This window comes from Protomyctophum parallelum, assembly GCF_964188405.1.
Source record: "Protomyctophum parallelum genome assembly, chromosome: 6".
NCBI classification, from domain to species: Eukaryota; Metazoa; Chordata; class Actinopteri; order Myctophiformes; family Myctophidae; genus Protomyctophum; species Protomyctophum parallelum.
The window spans coordinates 996,316-1,013,737 of NC_139701.1; the positions used below are offsets into that span (position 1 = coordinate 996,316).

General features: G+C 41.2%; 1 protein-coding gene across 1 annotated transcript; it reads right to left on the reverse strand.

Moving 5' to 3' along the window:
- Positions 1-13,384: 13,384 nt before the first annotated feature.
- LOC310859716 (arrestin domain-containing protein 3-like) lies at positions 13,385-15,695 on the reverse strand (the record flags this gene model as incomplete). Its single annotated transcript, XM_083766406.1, has 2 exons — positions 15,444-15,695; positions 13,385-13,590 (listed from the first exon to the last, which is right to left on the reverse strand). The coding sequence occupies exons 1-2, from the start codon at positions 15,619-15,621 to the stop codon at positions 13,385-13,387; spliced, it is 384 nt and encodes a 127-aa protein (XP_083622532.1). The 5' UTR covers positions 15,622-15,695.
- Between the last annotated feature and the right edge of the window lie 1,727 nt (positions 15,696-17,422).

A 17,422-nucleotide genomic window follows, 5' to 3' on the forward strand; every position in this document is an offset into this window, starting at 1 on the left:
GTCATGATTCAGTTCAGTAATTGGGTCTCATGAACAAAATAAGAACATGCTAGTAAAAAACGAAATGAAAAGGACAAGGCGTCCTGTGTCCAAATACACAGAGGACATATTGATGAGGTATAAAGGCGTCCTGTGTCCATATACACAGAGGACATATTGATGAGGTATAAAGGCGTCCTGTGTCCATATACACAGAGGACATATTGATGAGGTATAAGGTGTCCTGTGTCCATATACACAGAGGACATATTGATGAGGTATAAAGGCGTCCTGTGTCCATATACACAGAGGACATATTGATGAGGTATAAAGGCGTCCTGTGTCCATATACACAGAGGACATATTGATGAGGTATAAGGTGTCCTGTGTCCATATACACAGAGGACATATTGATGAGGTATAAAGGACAAGGCGTCCTGTGTCCATATACACAGAGGACATATTGATGAGGTATAAAGTGGTAAAAGGCGTCCTGTGTCCATATACACAGAGGACATATTGATGAGGTATAAAGTGGTAAAAGGCGTCCTGTGTCCATATACACAGAGGACATATTGATGAGGTATAAAGTGGTAAAAGGCGTCCTGTGTCCATATACACAGAGGACATATTGATGAGGTATAAAGTGGTAAAACAGATTTTGATGCTATATTAACTTATCTTGCTCTGTGTGAGGCTTCTTTTGGCCTTGTTTTCCTAGATCTGTATATATCTCTTGTATAAAATCACATGTGCTTCACAGTGAATCATTGGCTAGGATTCATAGGACTAAAAGTGCAAATGCATTTCACCAAATAACTGTAATTGCTTCTAACACATTATTTACTCTGACCAAATTTAAATTCCACACATTCACAACAATTTCATGAAGGCCTATTTGTGCCTTATATGTGAAAGGCATTCAGACTCAGAGCATGGGTTATGGCCTGAAGTAGAGCGGGGAAATACGTCAATATGTGACCATAGCCAAATAGACAATCTTTACTCACAGCCTACAATCTACATGGTTGTATAGGAAAACCTTAAGCCAATAAGGCTTATATGGTTAAATACTTTTGCTATACTAATAATCCGGTCTATCTAGTCTAGTACAATATCTAATATTGTTATTGCCCAGCCATAACTTGTAAGAATGTTATCAATAAGGTCAGTGTCCCGTTTCAGGTCTATAACCTTGTGGTTCCCGTTCCCAAACGTTTTGGCTCAAGACCCAAAAGAGAAATTACCCAAACTAGTAAAAATAGCAGATTTACAAGATCACAACGCATGCTTTGTACAGCATTGAATGATATTTCTTTCATTTATTATTCATGACATTACTTCAGCTTTCAGCTTGAGTTCAGCTTGTGATTAGGGGTGTAACAGTTAATCAAACTAATCCATTTCATTGAATATGATGAATTCATCGATCTTTCTAAAATAGCATAACTACAAGCTTAGGACGCGTCGCAATGCAATTTGTTTGTGTGAGACCACCGTATGACATTTATAATGATATAGGGTTTAAGTTTAATTATATAGGGTTATATAGACCACCGTATGACATTTATAATGATATAGGGTTTAAGTTTAATTATATAGGGTTATATAGACCACCGTATGACATTTATAATGATATAGGGTTTAAGTTTAATTATATAGGGTTATATAGACCACCGTATGACATTTATAATGATATAGGGTTTAAGTGGTATAATCACTCAGATGATACGTTTTAGTATAGGCTATTAAAGATAACGGTTTTCATTTTTATTCGTTGATACTTGGCATTTGTTTAGATTTATCTTGTCTTCATATTCAATGTTTTGTATTGCTATTTTTATTTGCTAATTTGTATATATTTTGTCTTGTATTGACCTGCTTTTTTGTTTTTCGGCATTCCGCTGCTTGTTATTTTTTTATGTGAAGCACTTTGGGTTGCATTTTATGTATGAAAGGTGCTATATAAATAACGTTTATTATTATTATTATTATTATATACACACCGGTATATTTGGAAAAACTCCAAGCTTCTCAATAGATTATTTGATTAATCAGAAAAGTAATGGATAGAATAACCACTATTAAAGCATTATTAGAGCATTATAGTTTTAGTAGCACTGCCACTAGTTGTGATTACAACTATAGATTCAGCTGGTATACTTGCACTTCAGAAAAAGGTACATTTGTGTGTGCGTGCGTGCGTGGAGAGAGGATGTAAATGCTTGTTTCCATGTATAGCTGCCTGGACATGTTGTGAAACAACTTGCATTTCAGTGGCAGACTGCTGAGCAGCACTTAATGTTAAGAATGACTCCCAGGGAATCCACCTTTTACTGTTCACCTGAGGGCAGTACTTCACCAGCTGGGAGGAGAGAGCAAGCCCACATTCAACTCATTACAAAGAACATATCAACATGTTATACTATATATAGTTACAGTTGAGTATACCATAAGAAATATTTCCAACATGGGGGCCCCCCTGCAGTGAGAGTAAACATTCAACTCTATACTCTGTATGACTGAGAGTGCCTTTCTCACCATTGTGCTAAATAGGGAATCGATAATAAATATAACCCTCAGTTATATTCTATCAACATTTTCCTTTTTTTTGTTTGTTTGCTAAATATGTTTTCAATTATTTTATTTATATACATATATTATAAATAACATTATGTAACATTCCCCAAAACATTTGGAAAAAATGTCATGAATTAAAAATAAAATAAATAAGAAATCACAGTAAATTCATGAAGAAAAAAGAAAAATCTAAGAAATTCCATAAATTGGAAAACAAATGATGACGCGGCGTATTGTGCACTCGTAGATCTGGACATTTTCACTAGTTTGGGTGCCGGGCAAACTCACTTTTGGGTCTACTTAACCTGAAAGCTTTGGGACACTAGCCTAGACTATACAATGAGACTAGTAATATCAAACCTATAACTCGGTGGCCAACCAGTTGAGGGCGCTGTTGTACCACACATGGAGAAAGTCTCCCTCAGAGCTTCTCAACAAAACCTGGAGTGTGACTGTAGTCTGGTCTCTTGTTGTTGTAACATTTGTTCCATTTAACCCATTTAGACCTAAGTTTGATTCTACAAAATGTCTTCTAAATCATGACGGTTTTCATAAAAACCCTATAACCCTATGTCAGTGATTCTCAAACTATTTCATGTCGACTCACAGAATTATATGTCATTGGCCGCCGACCCCCATCTGAAAATATGTAGTTCCAGGGACCCCAAGAAGCAAATAATTGAGTTAAAAACGTTCGCTCTGAAAGAATATATATTGAAAGATTTGCGACCACATTTTTACGATTAAAACAAATAGCAGACCTACAAGCTCACACACACACACACACACACACACACACACACACACACACACACACAGGCTGTGGCTACACTAGGCAGGCGTGAAGCGTCAGAAGTCCGTCGCGTCAGGTCTCACTTTAAATCCTTCCGGGGCTTTGGGCGGTTCCTAGAGGAGACGCACACGGAAGCCTATTTAAACGCCTGTAGTCCTCTATTTCTTCGTTAGCGAAGTGGGCGTGAGAGGGACGTTTGAGTGACAAGATGTTGACACAGACAAAGGCGCATTCTAGTGTAGGCTGTATGGTGCTGTGTTGCTACTTGGCTATATGGACTTATGACTGTCTAGTCGACTGGTTAACATACGTGCCTTTGGAACGGGGGACCCGGGTACGCCTCCCGGCCGAGGAGTTTTAAAACTAGTTTTGTTTTCGCCGACGACTTGCGGACGGACAACTTACATCTGACGCTCTCCTCCGCGCGGCGTCAGATGTAAGCTGCCGACAAGCGTGTGTCACCCGGCGGTGAGAAGGAGAAGGAGATTTTTGATTGATTGATTTAAATATTTATTAACAGTTTGCAGAATTACAATACATTTCAAGCACAAACTCAATACAAAGACTGCATGTTAACTGTGAGTGGACGAACCAATTAAGCATTACACTTGTTTACAACAGGGTCCACATTGTTCAATTCATCAAAACATTAAAGACGTACAAATAGACACTTCTATATAGTTAAAGAACAGAACAGGAATTCATCATAAAACAGTGTTCCCTGACCGGGAATCGAACCCCGGCCGCGGCGGTGAGAGCGCCGCACCTTATCCACTAGACCACCACGGAGATGGATAATGATGATGAGAAGGGCAGCACATGATGAAGAGAACGGGCTATTTTATAAAGTATAAAAAAAAGTTATTTTCAATGTCATGGATCAGGGTTACAGTAAATGACAATGTAATTCAGCCAGGGGTGCCATGGATGAAAAGATTACAGGGGTGATCTGAAGCAAACATGAGAACCAATGCTTTACTTTATTTCTTCAGACGATTTTTCAATGTTTTGTTAACAATTTGGACATAATGTTACTTCGAGCAGTTCGAGCTGCCCACTGCCCAGATGTCTTCCTGTATCCCTTGACATGGCTTCACAATTCCCTCCCAGGGGGCGTTTGACAGCGTGAAAGAAGACAACTACAAGTATAACTCCTCCCAGTGGACGGGCTGCAGGCTGCATCTGTTCCATTGGCTAGTGCCTATCACTGCCGGGTGACGCGCTTCATTTTCACGCTTGTGCGCGGCTTCCATTTGAGTCTGTCCGTCGCGTCCATTTGAGACTGTCCGTAGCGTCCGTCGGGCGCGGAGGTGGAGCTTATTTTCCATCCACCAGCTGTCTAAAAAACCCACGAAGAAGAAAAGTTGAGCTTCAAGTTCACGCCTGCTGAAGGCTAGATGTGCTCACAGGGACAGACAGACAGACCCTGTGAGCACATCTAGCCTTCAGCAGGCGTGAACTTGAAGCTCAACTTTTCTTCTTCGTGGGTTTTTTAGACAGCTGGTGGATGGAAAATAAGCTCCACCTCCGCGCCCGACGGACGCTACGGACAGTCTCAAATGGACGCGACGGACAGACTCAAATGGAAGCCGCGCACAAGCGTGAAAATGAAGCGTGTCACCCGGCAGTGATAGGCACTAGCCAATGGAACAGATGCAGCCTGCAGCCCGTCCACTGGGAGGAGTTATACTTGTAGTTGTCTTCTTTCACGCTGTCAAACGCCCCCTGGGAGGGAATTGTGAAGCCATGTCAAGGGATACAGGAAGACATCTGGGCAGTGGGCAGCTCGAACTGCTCGAAGTAACATTATGTCCAAATTGTTAACAAAACATTGAAAAATCGTCTGAAGAAATAAAGTAAAGCATTGGTTCTCATGTTTGCTTCAGATCACCCCTGTAATCTTTTCATCCATGGCACCCCTGGCTGAATTACATTGTCATTTACTGTAACCCTGATCCATGACATTGAAAATAACTTTTTTTTATACTTTATAAAATAGCCCGTTCTCTTCATCATGTGCTGCCCTTCTCATCATCATTATCCATCTCCGTGGTGGTCTAGTGGATAAGGTGCGGCGCTCTCACCGCCGCGGCCGGGGTTCGATTCCCGGTCAGGGAACACTGTTTTATGATGAATTCCTGTTCTGTTCTTTAACTATATAGAAGTGTCTATTTGTACGTCTTTAATGTTTTGATGAATTGAACAATGTGGACCCTGTTGTAAACAAGTGTAATGCTTAATTGGTTCGTCCACTCACAGTTAACATGCAGTCTTTGTATTGAGTTTGTGCTTGAAATGTATTGTAATTCTGCAAACTGTTAATAAATATTTAAATCAATCAATCAAAAATCTCCTTCTCCTTCTCACCGCCGGGTGACACACGCTTGTCGGCAGCTTACATCTGACGCCGCGCGGAGGAGAGCGTCAGATGTAAGTTGTCCGTCCGCAAGTCGTCGGCGAAAACAAAACTAGTTTTAAAACTCCTCGGCCGGGAGGCGTACCCGGGTCCCCCGTTCCAAAGGCACGTATGTTAACCAGTCGACTAGACAGTCATAAGTCCATAGCCAAGTAGCAACACAGCACCATACAGCCTACACTAGAATGCGCCTTTGTCTGTGTCAACATCTTGTCACTCAAACGTCCCTCTCACGCCCACTTCGCTAACGAAGAAATAGAGGACTACAGGCGTTTAAATAGGCTTCCGTGTGCGTCTCCTCTAGGAACCGCCCAAAGCCCCGGAAGGATTTAAAGTGAGACCTGACGCGACGGACTTCTGACGCTTCACGCCTGCCTAGTGTAGCCACAGCCACAGACAGACAGACGCACGCACGCACGCACGCACGCACAGACAGACAGCTTGTAGGTCTGCTATTCTTTTTTAAATCACACAGACAGACAGACAGACAGACAGACAGACAGACAGACAGACAGCCCAACCTGTGAGATGCACTCCCCTACAGACAGACAAATGCAAAATATTTGCAAACAAATCCACGTTTGTAAACAAACCCAAAATGCTTGTAAACAAATCTGAAATGTTTGTAAACAAACCCAAAATGGTGTAAACAAACGTCAACTGTTTGTAAACAATCCCTAAATGTTTGTAGACACACCCTACATGTCTGTAAACAAACCCATTTTTGTAAACAAACATCTAACGTTTGTAAACAAACCCACAATGTTTGTAAACACTATAGTTCCATCGAGTGGCGCGCTACAAGCTTGTATAGGTCTGCTATTTTTTTAAACTGTCAGGATGTAGAAGACATTTTTTAAATCTGATCTCCGGTCAAAATGGGTTAATTAAAAAAAGAAGAAACAATATGTATATAAGGTAACCTGCTATTCCAGGACTGCAGCATCTCACACAGTCCTTGTTTCTTCATCACAACGGACTGCAGGACAACCTGCAGCTGCTGGGGCGAGTCCGGGCCACAGGCCATGAGGCGGGCCGGCAGTTTCTCTATCCAGCTTCGTAGGTCCGCTTCCTCCATCTACAGGTCATCAACACCTGAAACATAAGAACAAAAGCCACACATGACTGAACAGAAACTGCAGATATTTTGCATATTAGCAGATGTAGGTAAACAAGGTAGACAAGTAGCCTAATGTCTTTACTTCAAATTGAAATGTTTTACTTTCAAATGTTTTGTTGGTGATCCTTATTGCATTGTTTATTAATTACAGTAGAATATATATTATATATTATAATAATATTATAGAATAGAATAGAATAGAATAGAATAGAATAGAATAGAATAGAATAGAATAGAATATATTATATTATATTATATTCTAGCAGTGACTGACTGAGATATCGACCGCAACTGGTTGTGGCCCCCATCAAGTGACCTTTTGACCAATGCGGCCCTCGCCCCAAGTTCAGTTCGACACCTCTGATCTACAGGGAAAAATGCCACTCCGTTACCCTGACTAGGACTGACACTATTTCACTAGCCATTGTTCTATCCATTACCCTTTTGTTTGTTTGTTGGATTAATCAAATAATGGAGAAGAGCCTTTTTATATTCTAAAAAAACCTATCTATCTAATGTATTAATTGATTATAGGCTATGTTGTTACATGATGTTTATTTATTTATTATAATTGATTAACAAAGAGATACAAAGAGCATTTTACAGCTAATACCCAGATGAGTGCTGAGAGGAGAACCGTACGTCTTTCTGAGCAAACAGGTCTTCCATTTTCTCTTCTCGTGTCTTGCTGAAGGTGTCCGTCTCCAGTGAGGTGAGACGGTCGTCTATGGCCAAGTACACCTGGGTTACCCTGTCGGTCAATTCACCATAGGGCAAAATCAATATTCTGGTTCCCAGGATATTTTGGAAAGCATTCGGAAATGGCACATATTAACCCATTTAGGCCTGACGTCGAAATTAAAAAAAAAATGTCTTCTAAACCATGACAATTTTCTGAAAAACCTCATGTTTCTATGTCAGCAGTTCTCACTCTCAGTATTTCATGTCAAGGACGCCCCAAAAATCATATGTATTTGGCCGCTGACCCCCCCATCTGAAAATATATTGTTCCAGGAACCCCTCAGAAGCAGAAGATTCGAGTTAAAAACGTTCGCTCTGAAACAATATACATTCAAAGACTTTTCACAGACGTTTTCTAAAATAGCAGATCTACAAGCTCGTAGTGCGCCACTCTGTTTCAACAGCTAAAGTTTGAAACACCAAAAGGGGTTCCCGCCCAATGGGGATCCCCTTTTGTTATGCTTTAGCTATTGAAAAATAGCAGATCTACAAGCTCATAGCGCACGAGCTTGTAGTTCTGCTATTTTTGAAAAATCAGACAGACAGACAGACAGACAGACAGACAGACAGACAGACCTGTGAGATGCATTCTCCTACAGACAGACAGACAGACTAAAACTAAATGAAAACTGTATGTGTGTATATATATCCTATGTTTTTATAACTTCAATTATGTTATAATTGAATTACTGTCATAACAGTAGGAGTGCATTTAGGCTACAAAAGAAAGCGTCAATGCCAAGGTTGAACATGTAGGCCTACTACTTGTTGTATAAACTGCATACATAATTGATGTTTTTTGGAAAATGATACATGATCAGATACAAAAGATATTAGGATATGAGGTGCCTATGAAGTGTGATTTTTTTGTACTTCGGAAACTTGATGGGGGGAAAGATACGAGGAGAGGATAGATATCTGGTAAACATTTTATTGGCGGCAGGAAAGAAAGCTATCACAAGAAAATGGGGACAGATGGAACCTCCAACACAGGGACAATGGGAGGACTTGATTCAGGAGATACATCTCATGGATCAACTGACACACCGTCTGAGACTGCAGGAAGAACTAATGGAGGACAAATGGTACAAATGGACAACATTTAAGACGGAACAGAAAGAATAAGGGTATGGGGGAATGAGGAACAACAGTAAATGCCTAGGAATATGTGACATGCACATTTTGATACGCAATGTTGACTTTAGTTTATTTTCTTTTTCTTGTTTCATGTTTGTTTGTACTGTATGTGTGTTGCTATTGTTTTCTTTGTTCAAAACATTTATAAAAAAGTTAAGTGACAAAAAAAATACTGCATACATGTACAACATTCAGAGAAAATTACGGAACCTGATGCATTATGAGATTGTAGATGGTCTATTTTCAGCAAAGAGATTTGGTGTATTTGGGGTAAAAAAAGATCTTAACCAAGCATAGAGCCCTGGGGGACCCCGGTCAACTATGTAGGGTTCAGGGCTTAAACTTTAGGTGGTTCATTGGTTGATTGGTCTGTTGCGCTACGTCAATTTCCACTAGATGGCAGCAGAGTCTTATTTTATGACAGGTTGTGATAGGCTACAGTAGAAGAAGTTAATTTAGGACCTTCTAGCAGTTAATTTCGTTTTATTAAAACACATTTCTTCCATGTAGCCCATGTTTTGTAATGGCATCATCATGCTATTATGCCCGTGGATATACATTAACAATGATAAATTAATATGATAATACCTTTTATTTATTTTTAATCCTCAGTGATGTATCCTGAGGTCAACGGGGTTTCGGGTCTACCCACATGGCCACATCATACCCCTCACTCAGGCGACCCAGCCGGGGTGATCAAGTCCCGACTTACGTCCCAGTAGCTACCCTTGATCAGTCCCATTAGGGAAAGACAGGGCCACACAATCCGTTGGAACTACTCCAGAACTACTCTGCCAGGGCTGGGAGGTAGGCCTACGCTTCTGGCGCATGGAAGGACTAGGCACTGTGGGTTGACTCCTGTCCTGGCCCCTCCTACGTCTCAGGTCCACTCCTGCTCTCCTCTAACCAACATTAATTATGTTTGTTATTTACAGCTAGAAAGAGTAGTGGGGCGAGATGGAAAAGGGGCGACCGTACAACACACACCACAATCAGCAACTGCAGCAGCAAAGCAAAGCAAAAGAAAGTTTTCTACCCTGAGATGTCTTCTGGCTTCGTGATGGCCATAGTCAAATTTTGGATCCCTCTCTAGTCTAGGTCATCCTCGAATGAGCCCTCCAGTGGCGTCTCCATAGTCATCTCCATCCTCCAAACATATGTCTTGCTTATTACCAAGACAATCCTCCCATGCATCTTTCTTTAGTATCTCCATGTAGGTAGGTAGTCTTCTGATCAATACCCATGTTTTGGGTATCATAGAACAGAGTTTGCTGGCTGGGAGCTCCCAGTGTTGATGGCAGTGACTGGCCTCATTCTCCTGGCTGCTCTGTTCTCGATCACCCTCAGTAGCCCTCCATACAGATGCTTACGCGTTAGGGGGCAGGGGCGAATAGTTCTTATAACTGTCAGCTCTTCTAGGAGCTAAAACATAGATTTTGAGGTTCCAAACGGAGCTAGGCCTCACGCACACTGGCAGTGGCAGATATAGCTACAAAAGACACAAAGATACAATGTTAATGCTAAAGCAGCAATTTGGAAAGAAAACGACCAAGCAAGGCAGTTTGTTGTGAGTCTTATCTTATATTTCAACTTATCTTATCTTTCAACTGTCAGCGTACATGGCTGTAGTGTAGCCTAGTTGTTTTGTAGGCCATAGTTTTAACTCCCTGGCAAAATTGACAAGTGTTACTAAAAGCTGGTCGTTTGCATCAAACACCTGTCAGTGCAGGTGTGGTGGTGGGGCGGCGACTCTGAAAACTTGGTGATATAAAAGAGCCAGCCCTGCTGCTTCTGTCTTGATTGATTGTGTTGTATTTGATCTAAGTCAAATACAAGTTACAATACCCGGAAATGACCACACCAGACAGCTACTTCAAACATGGCTCCATCTTCTAAACTGTACTCAAGACCATATGCACACAGTGGTCATCTTTCCACAAGTTAATGGCAGGGTGGAAACTAGCCACAATTTGCCAATGACTACCCATACATCTAAACAGACAAAGTCCTATCTAATTGTATTAAATTGTCAAACTCACTCAAATTGCAGCTGTACGAAAAGCTTGAATGATGCTTCCTATCTGCAAATTGTTTGTTAAGTCCATGGTAGACATGTTATGAGCTACTTTATGTCAAGAAATTCCTTGCAGGTGATTGGAGTATTGGAGTTTGGAAGCGCTCTGATTAATCACTCAACAGTCCTGCGTACCACCTGTTTTGAATTTGCACATAATGCAGGAGGCAGCAGGATGTTGCATTACTGAAAGGGAGTGCTTCCAAACTCCAACACTTGGAAAATCTCTTTCTTGACATAAAGTAGCTCATAACATGTCTATGGTGGATTTTTATTAAACAAACACTTTGCAAATAGAAAGAGCATCATTCAAGCTTTTCGTACAGCTGCAATTTTACGGGTTATGTGTCAAACTAGGGGGTTTTCATGATTCTGAACTCATTCCAAGCACCCCATCCCCATCCCCTACAGGCCTACACACACCCCATCCCCATCCCCTACAGGCCTACACACACCCTAACTCCTGGTTGTCATGTAAGCTTACATGTAATTGAATAATAATAGGGTGAAACTAGAGGAAAATGTCTGATATGTGCACTGCCAAGTCTCTTCCAATTTCATCATCTGGCATGACTTGGCAATGCTGTACACTTTTATTCCTCATGTAGTTATTTTCTCAATTCATTGAACTATAATTAGTCAAATTGACTTTAGGCTATACATTGTTAAGTTAATGGTGAATTAACTTTAAATGTAAAATTAAAATAAGAGATAAATAAATAAATAAAGAGGCAGGCCTTCGGCCACTGGCTATATTGTTAACAGCCTCATCAACAAATATATGAAGTAGGCCTAGGCCAGATGAATCTGAGGATAACAATATCTTAAATCCTCTATAGGGTTAGGGCATTAACCTGTAATGTGTTTAACACAAAAAATAAATCAAATCAAATAAAAAAACATTTATTTAGAAAGATGACATTTTTTAAATTATTTATAGTCTGTCAGAGGAAGTGTCAACTTAATTTGTCCTGTTCTGAGAAATCACATTAGGCTACATGCTAAAACTAAGCATCTCGTCATAACCATGAAGCTTTAAAAATGAGAAAATGACCACTATTGAACATTCAGAAGTTTAAATAGTGGAATCCAATGGAAATTCCGATGGAGCATTAGTCCGACATGTGGGAACAACAGTCGGACAAGCGCTCGAACATGCGCTGCTCCCGTGCTTGCGGTTAGGGTTAGGTTAAGGCTTGAGGTAGGTTGTCAGTCTAATGACTGTCGGATAATGAAAATCACACCTGTGTGAAGTGAGGGGCGCTAATATATTATGTAATAGTGATGTCAAACAAAAGGTGCCAACACAAACATTAAACGCCATTAACAATAAAGAGACAATATTAGAGTTATATTATGACGTACATTTTCCCTTCATTATCAATGGCGTTTACAAAACAAACATTCAATACATGTATAAGGTTAAGTTTCAGGGAAGGGAGATTCCATCTGACACACACATTGTACCCTAACTGACACACACATTGTACCCTAACTGACACACACATTGTACCCTAACTGACACACACATTGTACCCTAACAGTTAGGGTTAGGGCCTAACTGACACACACATTGTACCCTAACTGACACACACATTGTACCCTAACTGCTCCTGATTGTCATGTCAGGGCTTCGCCCTGAATAGCTATAGCCACACCCATTAAAAATAGCCACACCCATTTAAAAAAAACACACTGTGTGAAGTGAGCGATGCCTTTCCTCACAATGATGTCTGATGATGTCAACATGTCACCACAATGATGACGTCTGATGATGTCATCATGTCACCACAATGATGACGTCTGATGATGTCAACATGTCACCACAATGATGACGTCTGATGATGTCAACATGTCACATGACGTCTGATGACGTCAACATGTCACAGACATTTCTTGCAAAACGGCTGCGCATGTACTGTATGTACATAATTGAATAATAATGGGGTGAAACTATAGCGGTGATGTCTGACTGTGTGTCTGTGATGTCTGTCTGCGGTGATGTCTGACTGTGTGTCTGTGATGTCTGTGATGTCTGTGATGTCTGACTGTGTGTCTGTGATGTCTGTGATGTCTGTGTCTGTGGTGATGTCTGACTGTGTGTCTGTGATGTCTGTGATGTCTGTCTGCGGTGATGTCTGACTGTGTGTCTGTGATGTCTGTCTGCGGTGATGTCTGACTGTGTGTCTGTGATGTCTGTCTGCGGTGATGTCTGACTGTGTGTCTGTGATGTCTGTCTGCGGTGATGTCTGACTGTGATGTCTGTGTGTCTGTGATGTCTGACTGTGTGTCTGTGATGTCTGTGATGTCTGTGTCTGTGTGTCTGTGATGTCTGACTGTGTGTCTGTGATGTCTGTGTCTGTGTGTCTGCGGTGATGTCTGACTGTGTGTCTGTGTCTGTGTGTCTGCGGTGATGTCTGTCTGTGTGTCTGTGATGTCTGTGTCTGTGTGTCTGCGGTGATGTCTGACTGTGTGTCTGTGATGTCTGTGTCTGTGTGTCTGCGCTGATGTCTGACTGTGTGCACTGACACGTCTCTGGGATCATCAGTACAGGGTGGGTGTGTCGATGTCGATGGTCTCGATGATAGTAAACTCTTTCTTGGTCTTCTTGACAGCTGCCCAGGGTCGGTGGAGCCTCACTTTCACGAAGTAACGAATGCTGCCACCGTGTTTCGCCTCAAAGAACATCCCCATGCGTTCTGGGATCTGGAAACTGAAGGGGTACTCGTGTATGCCTGCAGAGAGTGTATCTGAGGGGAAATAAATAAATGTTAGCATGCTCTCATAATATTAATATTAGTGTGGTTGGCTACGGGGCAACCAGACTATTGTTAATGTCATTTTATTGTATGTTTCTTTCTAGAGTAACTTCTGACGTCATGTGGCTCTATGGGATTTTCCATTATTATGTCACCACGCTGATGTTTTCCATTATTATGATGTAGGCTATGGCATACAGTATGACATCAGACTTATATAAAGTCTGTTAAAATGTCTTACAAGAGGCAACCACACTTGCAATCGCAGGGCTCTCTGCATCTGCTCTTAGTCTCCAGTAAACAGAAAATAGGTTTTAGAGAGAACTCATGCAGGAGGATATAGGATAAAAAGAAAAGGTGTTTCCGTCTATTTCTGTATTTCATTAGCCATGATTCATGACTCTTCATACGAGAGTCATGACGAAACTTCACCCTGGTTTTTGCGAACGCTACATTTACAAAGAATTAAAATATATAAACATTCGCATTTCAAATATAAAGTACTCACAAAGTGTCCCACAGGTGTTAGTTAGTAGCAGCGCCAGCGATTAGAATTTCTGCATCCCGTGTTGTTTAATAAAAAGCATTTTTATCCGAGGTGTTATTTTGCCATTGGCTTTCAACTACGCGCCCCTATCGGTCGGGAGGAGGGTGGCACTCGGTGTGTTCGATATGGGTACGCTGACCGCCCTGCCAATACAGACCAATAGGCAAGTGCGCTCCCGGTGTGCAACTGTGGTTTTCCCAAACGAACCCCGTTTGAAAAAAGTAGCCGGGGAGCTCGGACAAAAATGCTTTTTATTAAACAACGCGGGATGCAGAAATTCTAATCGCTGGCGCTGCTACTTACTAACACCCGTGGGACACTTTGTGAGTACTTTATATTTGAAATCTGTATGTTTATATATACGGAAATCTTGTAAATGCAGCGAGCGCAAAAAACAGGGCAAGGTTTCTGCATGACTGTCATGATAATCATCATGGCAGTCATGTTCCAGGGCTAGTATTTCATTAACATCTTAAATGGGTTTATTTTGAGACATATACATTGCAGCCAACATGAATTGAACAATAATAGATAGAATAGATAGATTTCCCAAGGCAGTTTGTGTTTGTATTAGGATTGATATTATTTAGCCAAAGCATTATTATTTATATTAGTTTAATAGATTACGTATTAGTTAATTCACTTAATTGGATTATGTGTTGGGCAGCAAAGGGCACGCCCCTCTCTCCCTCCCCAGGCCTCGACAGCAAGGGCACGTAGGTGATTGGGGAACGACATGCACCTGTGTTGACAGATGGTTTTTACCAGTGCTAGAGCCACTTTGCCAGAGAATGGCCGGCATGAATAACCTCAACCTGGTGTCACCGAGGTTAGGAATAACCTGTTTGTATCTGCATTCTGCACATGCTTGGATAATCTCTCCTAAATGAAGTTACGACAACCTGTAGACAATGTGTTGACATGACATGAGAATGTGTCCGCCTGCGTATAGCCTACAGCAATTGCAGTGTGCATCATTATTCATTAGGGTTTGTACATTTGTGTGGAGCCAAAAAGCCTTCAAATACTAGGAATACTAGGCTACACAAGCATGTGCATTCTGCAGCTTGGATAAGCTCTCCTATTTGAACGACAACCTGTAGAGTAGACAGTGTAGAGTAGACAAAAAAGCCCTCAAATACTAGGCTACACAACACATTTAACTTTTAATTGCCAGCTGATTCATCCTCGAAGGAAACAAAATAGGCTAAATTGTGCATATTTACATTTTCGTCCAAATTCATTTCCAATAAGCACCACAATGAATATATATGATATGAGAATAATTGATAGTGACCTGCATGCAGAAGCTCTTCTCTCAGGTTCAGATACTTAACGTCCAGTTTGACAGCGTGCACTTTGCTCCGTCCGTTCAGCTCCAGGATCACCTTGCCGGACACCACGTCTCCATTGCCGAACTCCGGGGGAGAGCTGAAGACGATGGAGAGGTCTCTCACGTTGCCGAAATAAGGCATCTTTTGACTCCTGAGATTATTCCCACGCTAATGTGATTTATATCCTTCTTTTCCAGGGATAAGTTCGGCTTGCTTCTGTTCTGTTGAGAATGTGAGATCTGATGAGCGGTACGCCTTCCTTAATAGTCTGCGACTCTGCGTGCATGGAAGGGGCGGAGTCTAGTGTGAGTGACAGGCTGTGATTGATGTTTCTTTAGGTGAAACCATTTTGTTTGTTTGTTTTTGTCAATTCTTTGCATTTCATCACAAAGAAAAACAATTCAAATAATTAGATTAAAATATAGCATGAAGAAATAAAAGGAAAAGAAAAAAGACAAAGTATGAAATCTAAGCATATCCGAAAAGGAGTGAGAGGAAGTAAATCTTATAAACTCCCACCCCTCTGTAACTGAAATTACTCGCTGGATTGATTGATTGATTGATTGATTGAAATATTTATTAACAGTTTGTAGAATTTACAGTACATTTTAAGCACAAACTCAATACAAAGACTGTCAACTGTGAGTGGACGACCCAATTAAGCATTACACTTGTTTACAACAGGGTCCACATTGTTCAATTCATCAAAACATTTAAAGACATACAAACATTTAGAGACATACAAATAGACATTTCTATGTAGCTAAATTCATCATATGGGAAGCAAAAAAGGGAAAAGATACAATATACAGTGAGGGAAAATGGGGTGGGGGGGGATTCAGATTTTACAGAGGCCAGTTTCGAATTGCAGCCATCCGTAGGTGCCCTTTGAGAGCGGTTTTGAAGGAGTCAAGGGATTCACATGTCTTAATGACTGTTGGTAGGGCGTTCCACATTTTGGTGGCATAGGAGCGAAAAGAATTTAGTCCCTTGTTTGTGCCGAATCTGGGTTGTACATGGTTTGTTGTACTCCCTCTGGTGTTGTGGGTGTGGACTTCGTTTACACTAAGGAAGTATTTAGACAGGTACATGGGTATCTTGGTGGTGTATCGAATCTTGTGGACCAGACCCATTGCAAGATGCTGTACTCTGTCGTCGACCCTAAGCCATCCCAGCCTGTCAAAGTGGGCAGGGGTGAGGTGGGTTCGGGGGGTGAGGCCAAGTAGGAGCCTGACCAGTTTGTTTTGGGAGGTCTGGAGCCTTGTTTTAAGGGCCTTTGAGGTGCTGTGGTACCAAGAGGTGGATGCATAGTCAAAGAAACCTTGTACGAGGGCTCCTGTTAAGGTCTTCAAGGTGTTTTTGCTGACCAGTGAGGAGATCCTGTAAAGGAATCTTGTTCTTTGATTGACTTTTTTGATTACGTTGGTGGCCATCTTATCACCGGAAAGATTGGCCTCCAGGATGGAACCTAGGTAGGTAATTTGATCTTTTCGTGTGATAATATTGTCACCCACTCTAACCAAGAAGCCATCTGCCTTGCTGAGATTACTATTTGATCCGAAGAGGATGGATTCAGTTTTTCCCAGGTGTAAGGATAGTTTGTTATCAGCGAGCCAGGTGCAGATTCTACCGGATTCTGTTGCTTCAAGTTAATCTCTTCTAAGAAAAGTTCACTTTTCATGGATGTTCATATGTCTCATTGATTGATTGAAATATGTATTAACAGTTTGCAGAATTACAGTACATTTCAAGCACAAACTCAATACAAAGACAAGAGGGTCCACCATGTTCAATTCATCAAAACATTTAGAGACGTAGAAATAGACACTTCCATATAGTCAAAGAACAGAACAGGAATTCATCATAAAGGAAGCAAAAATAAGGGGAAAGAAACATATACAGTGAGGGGAAAAGGGGGGGGGGGGGTTCTCAGACTCAGATA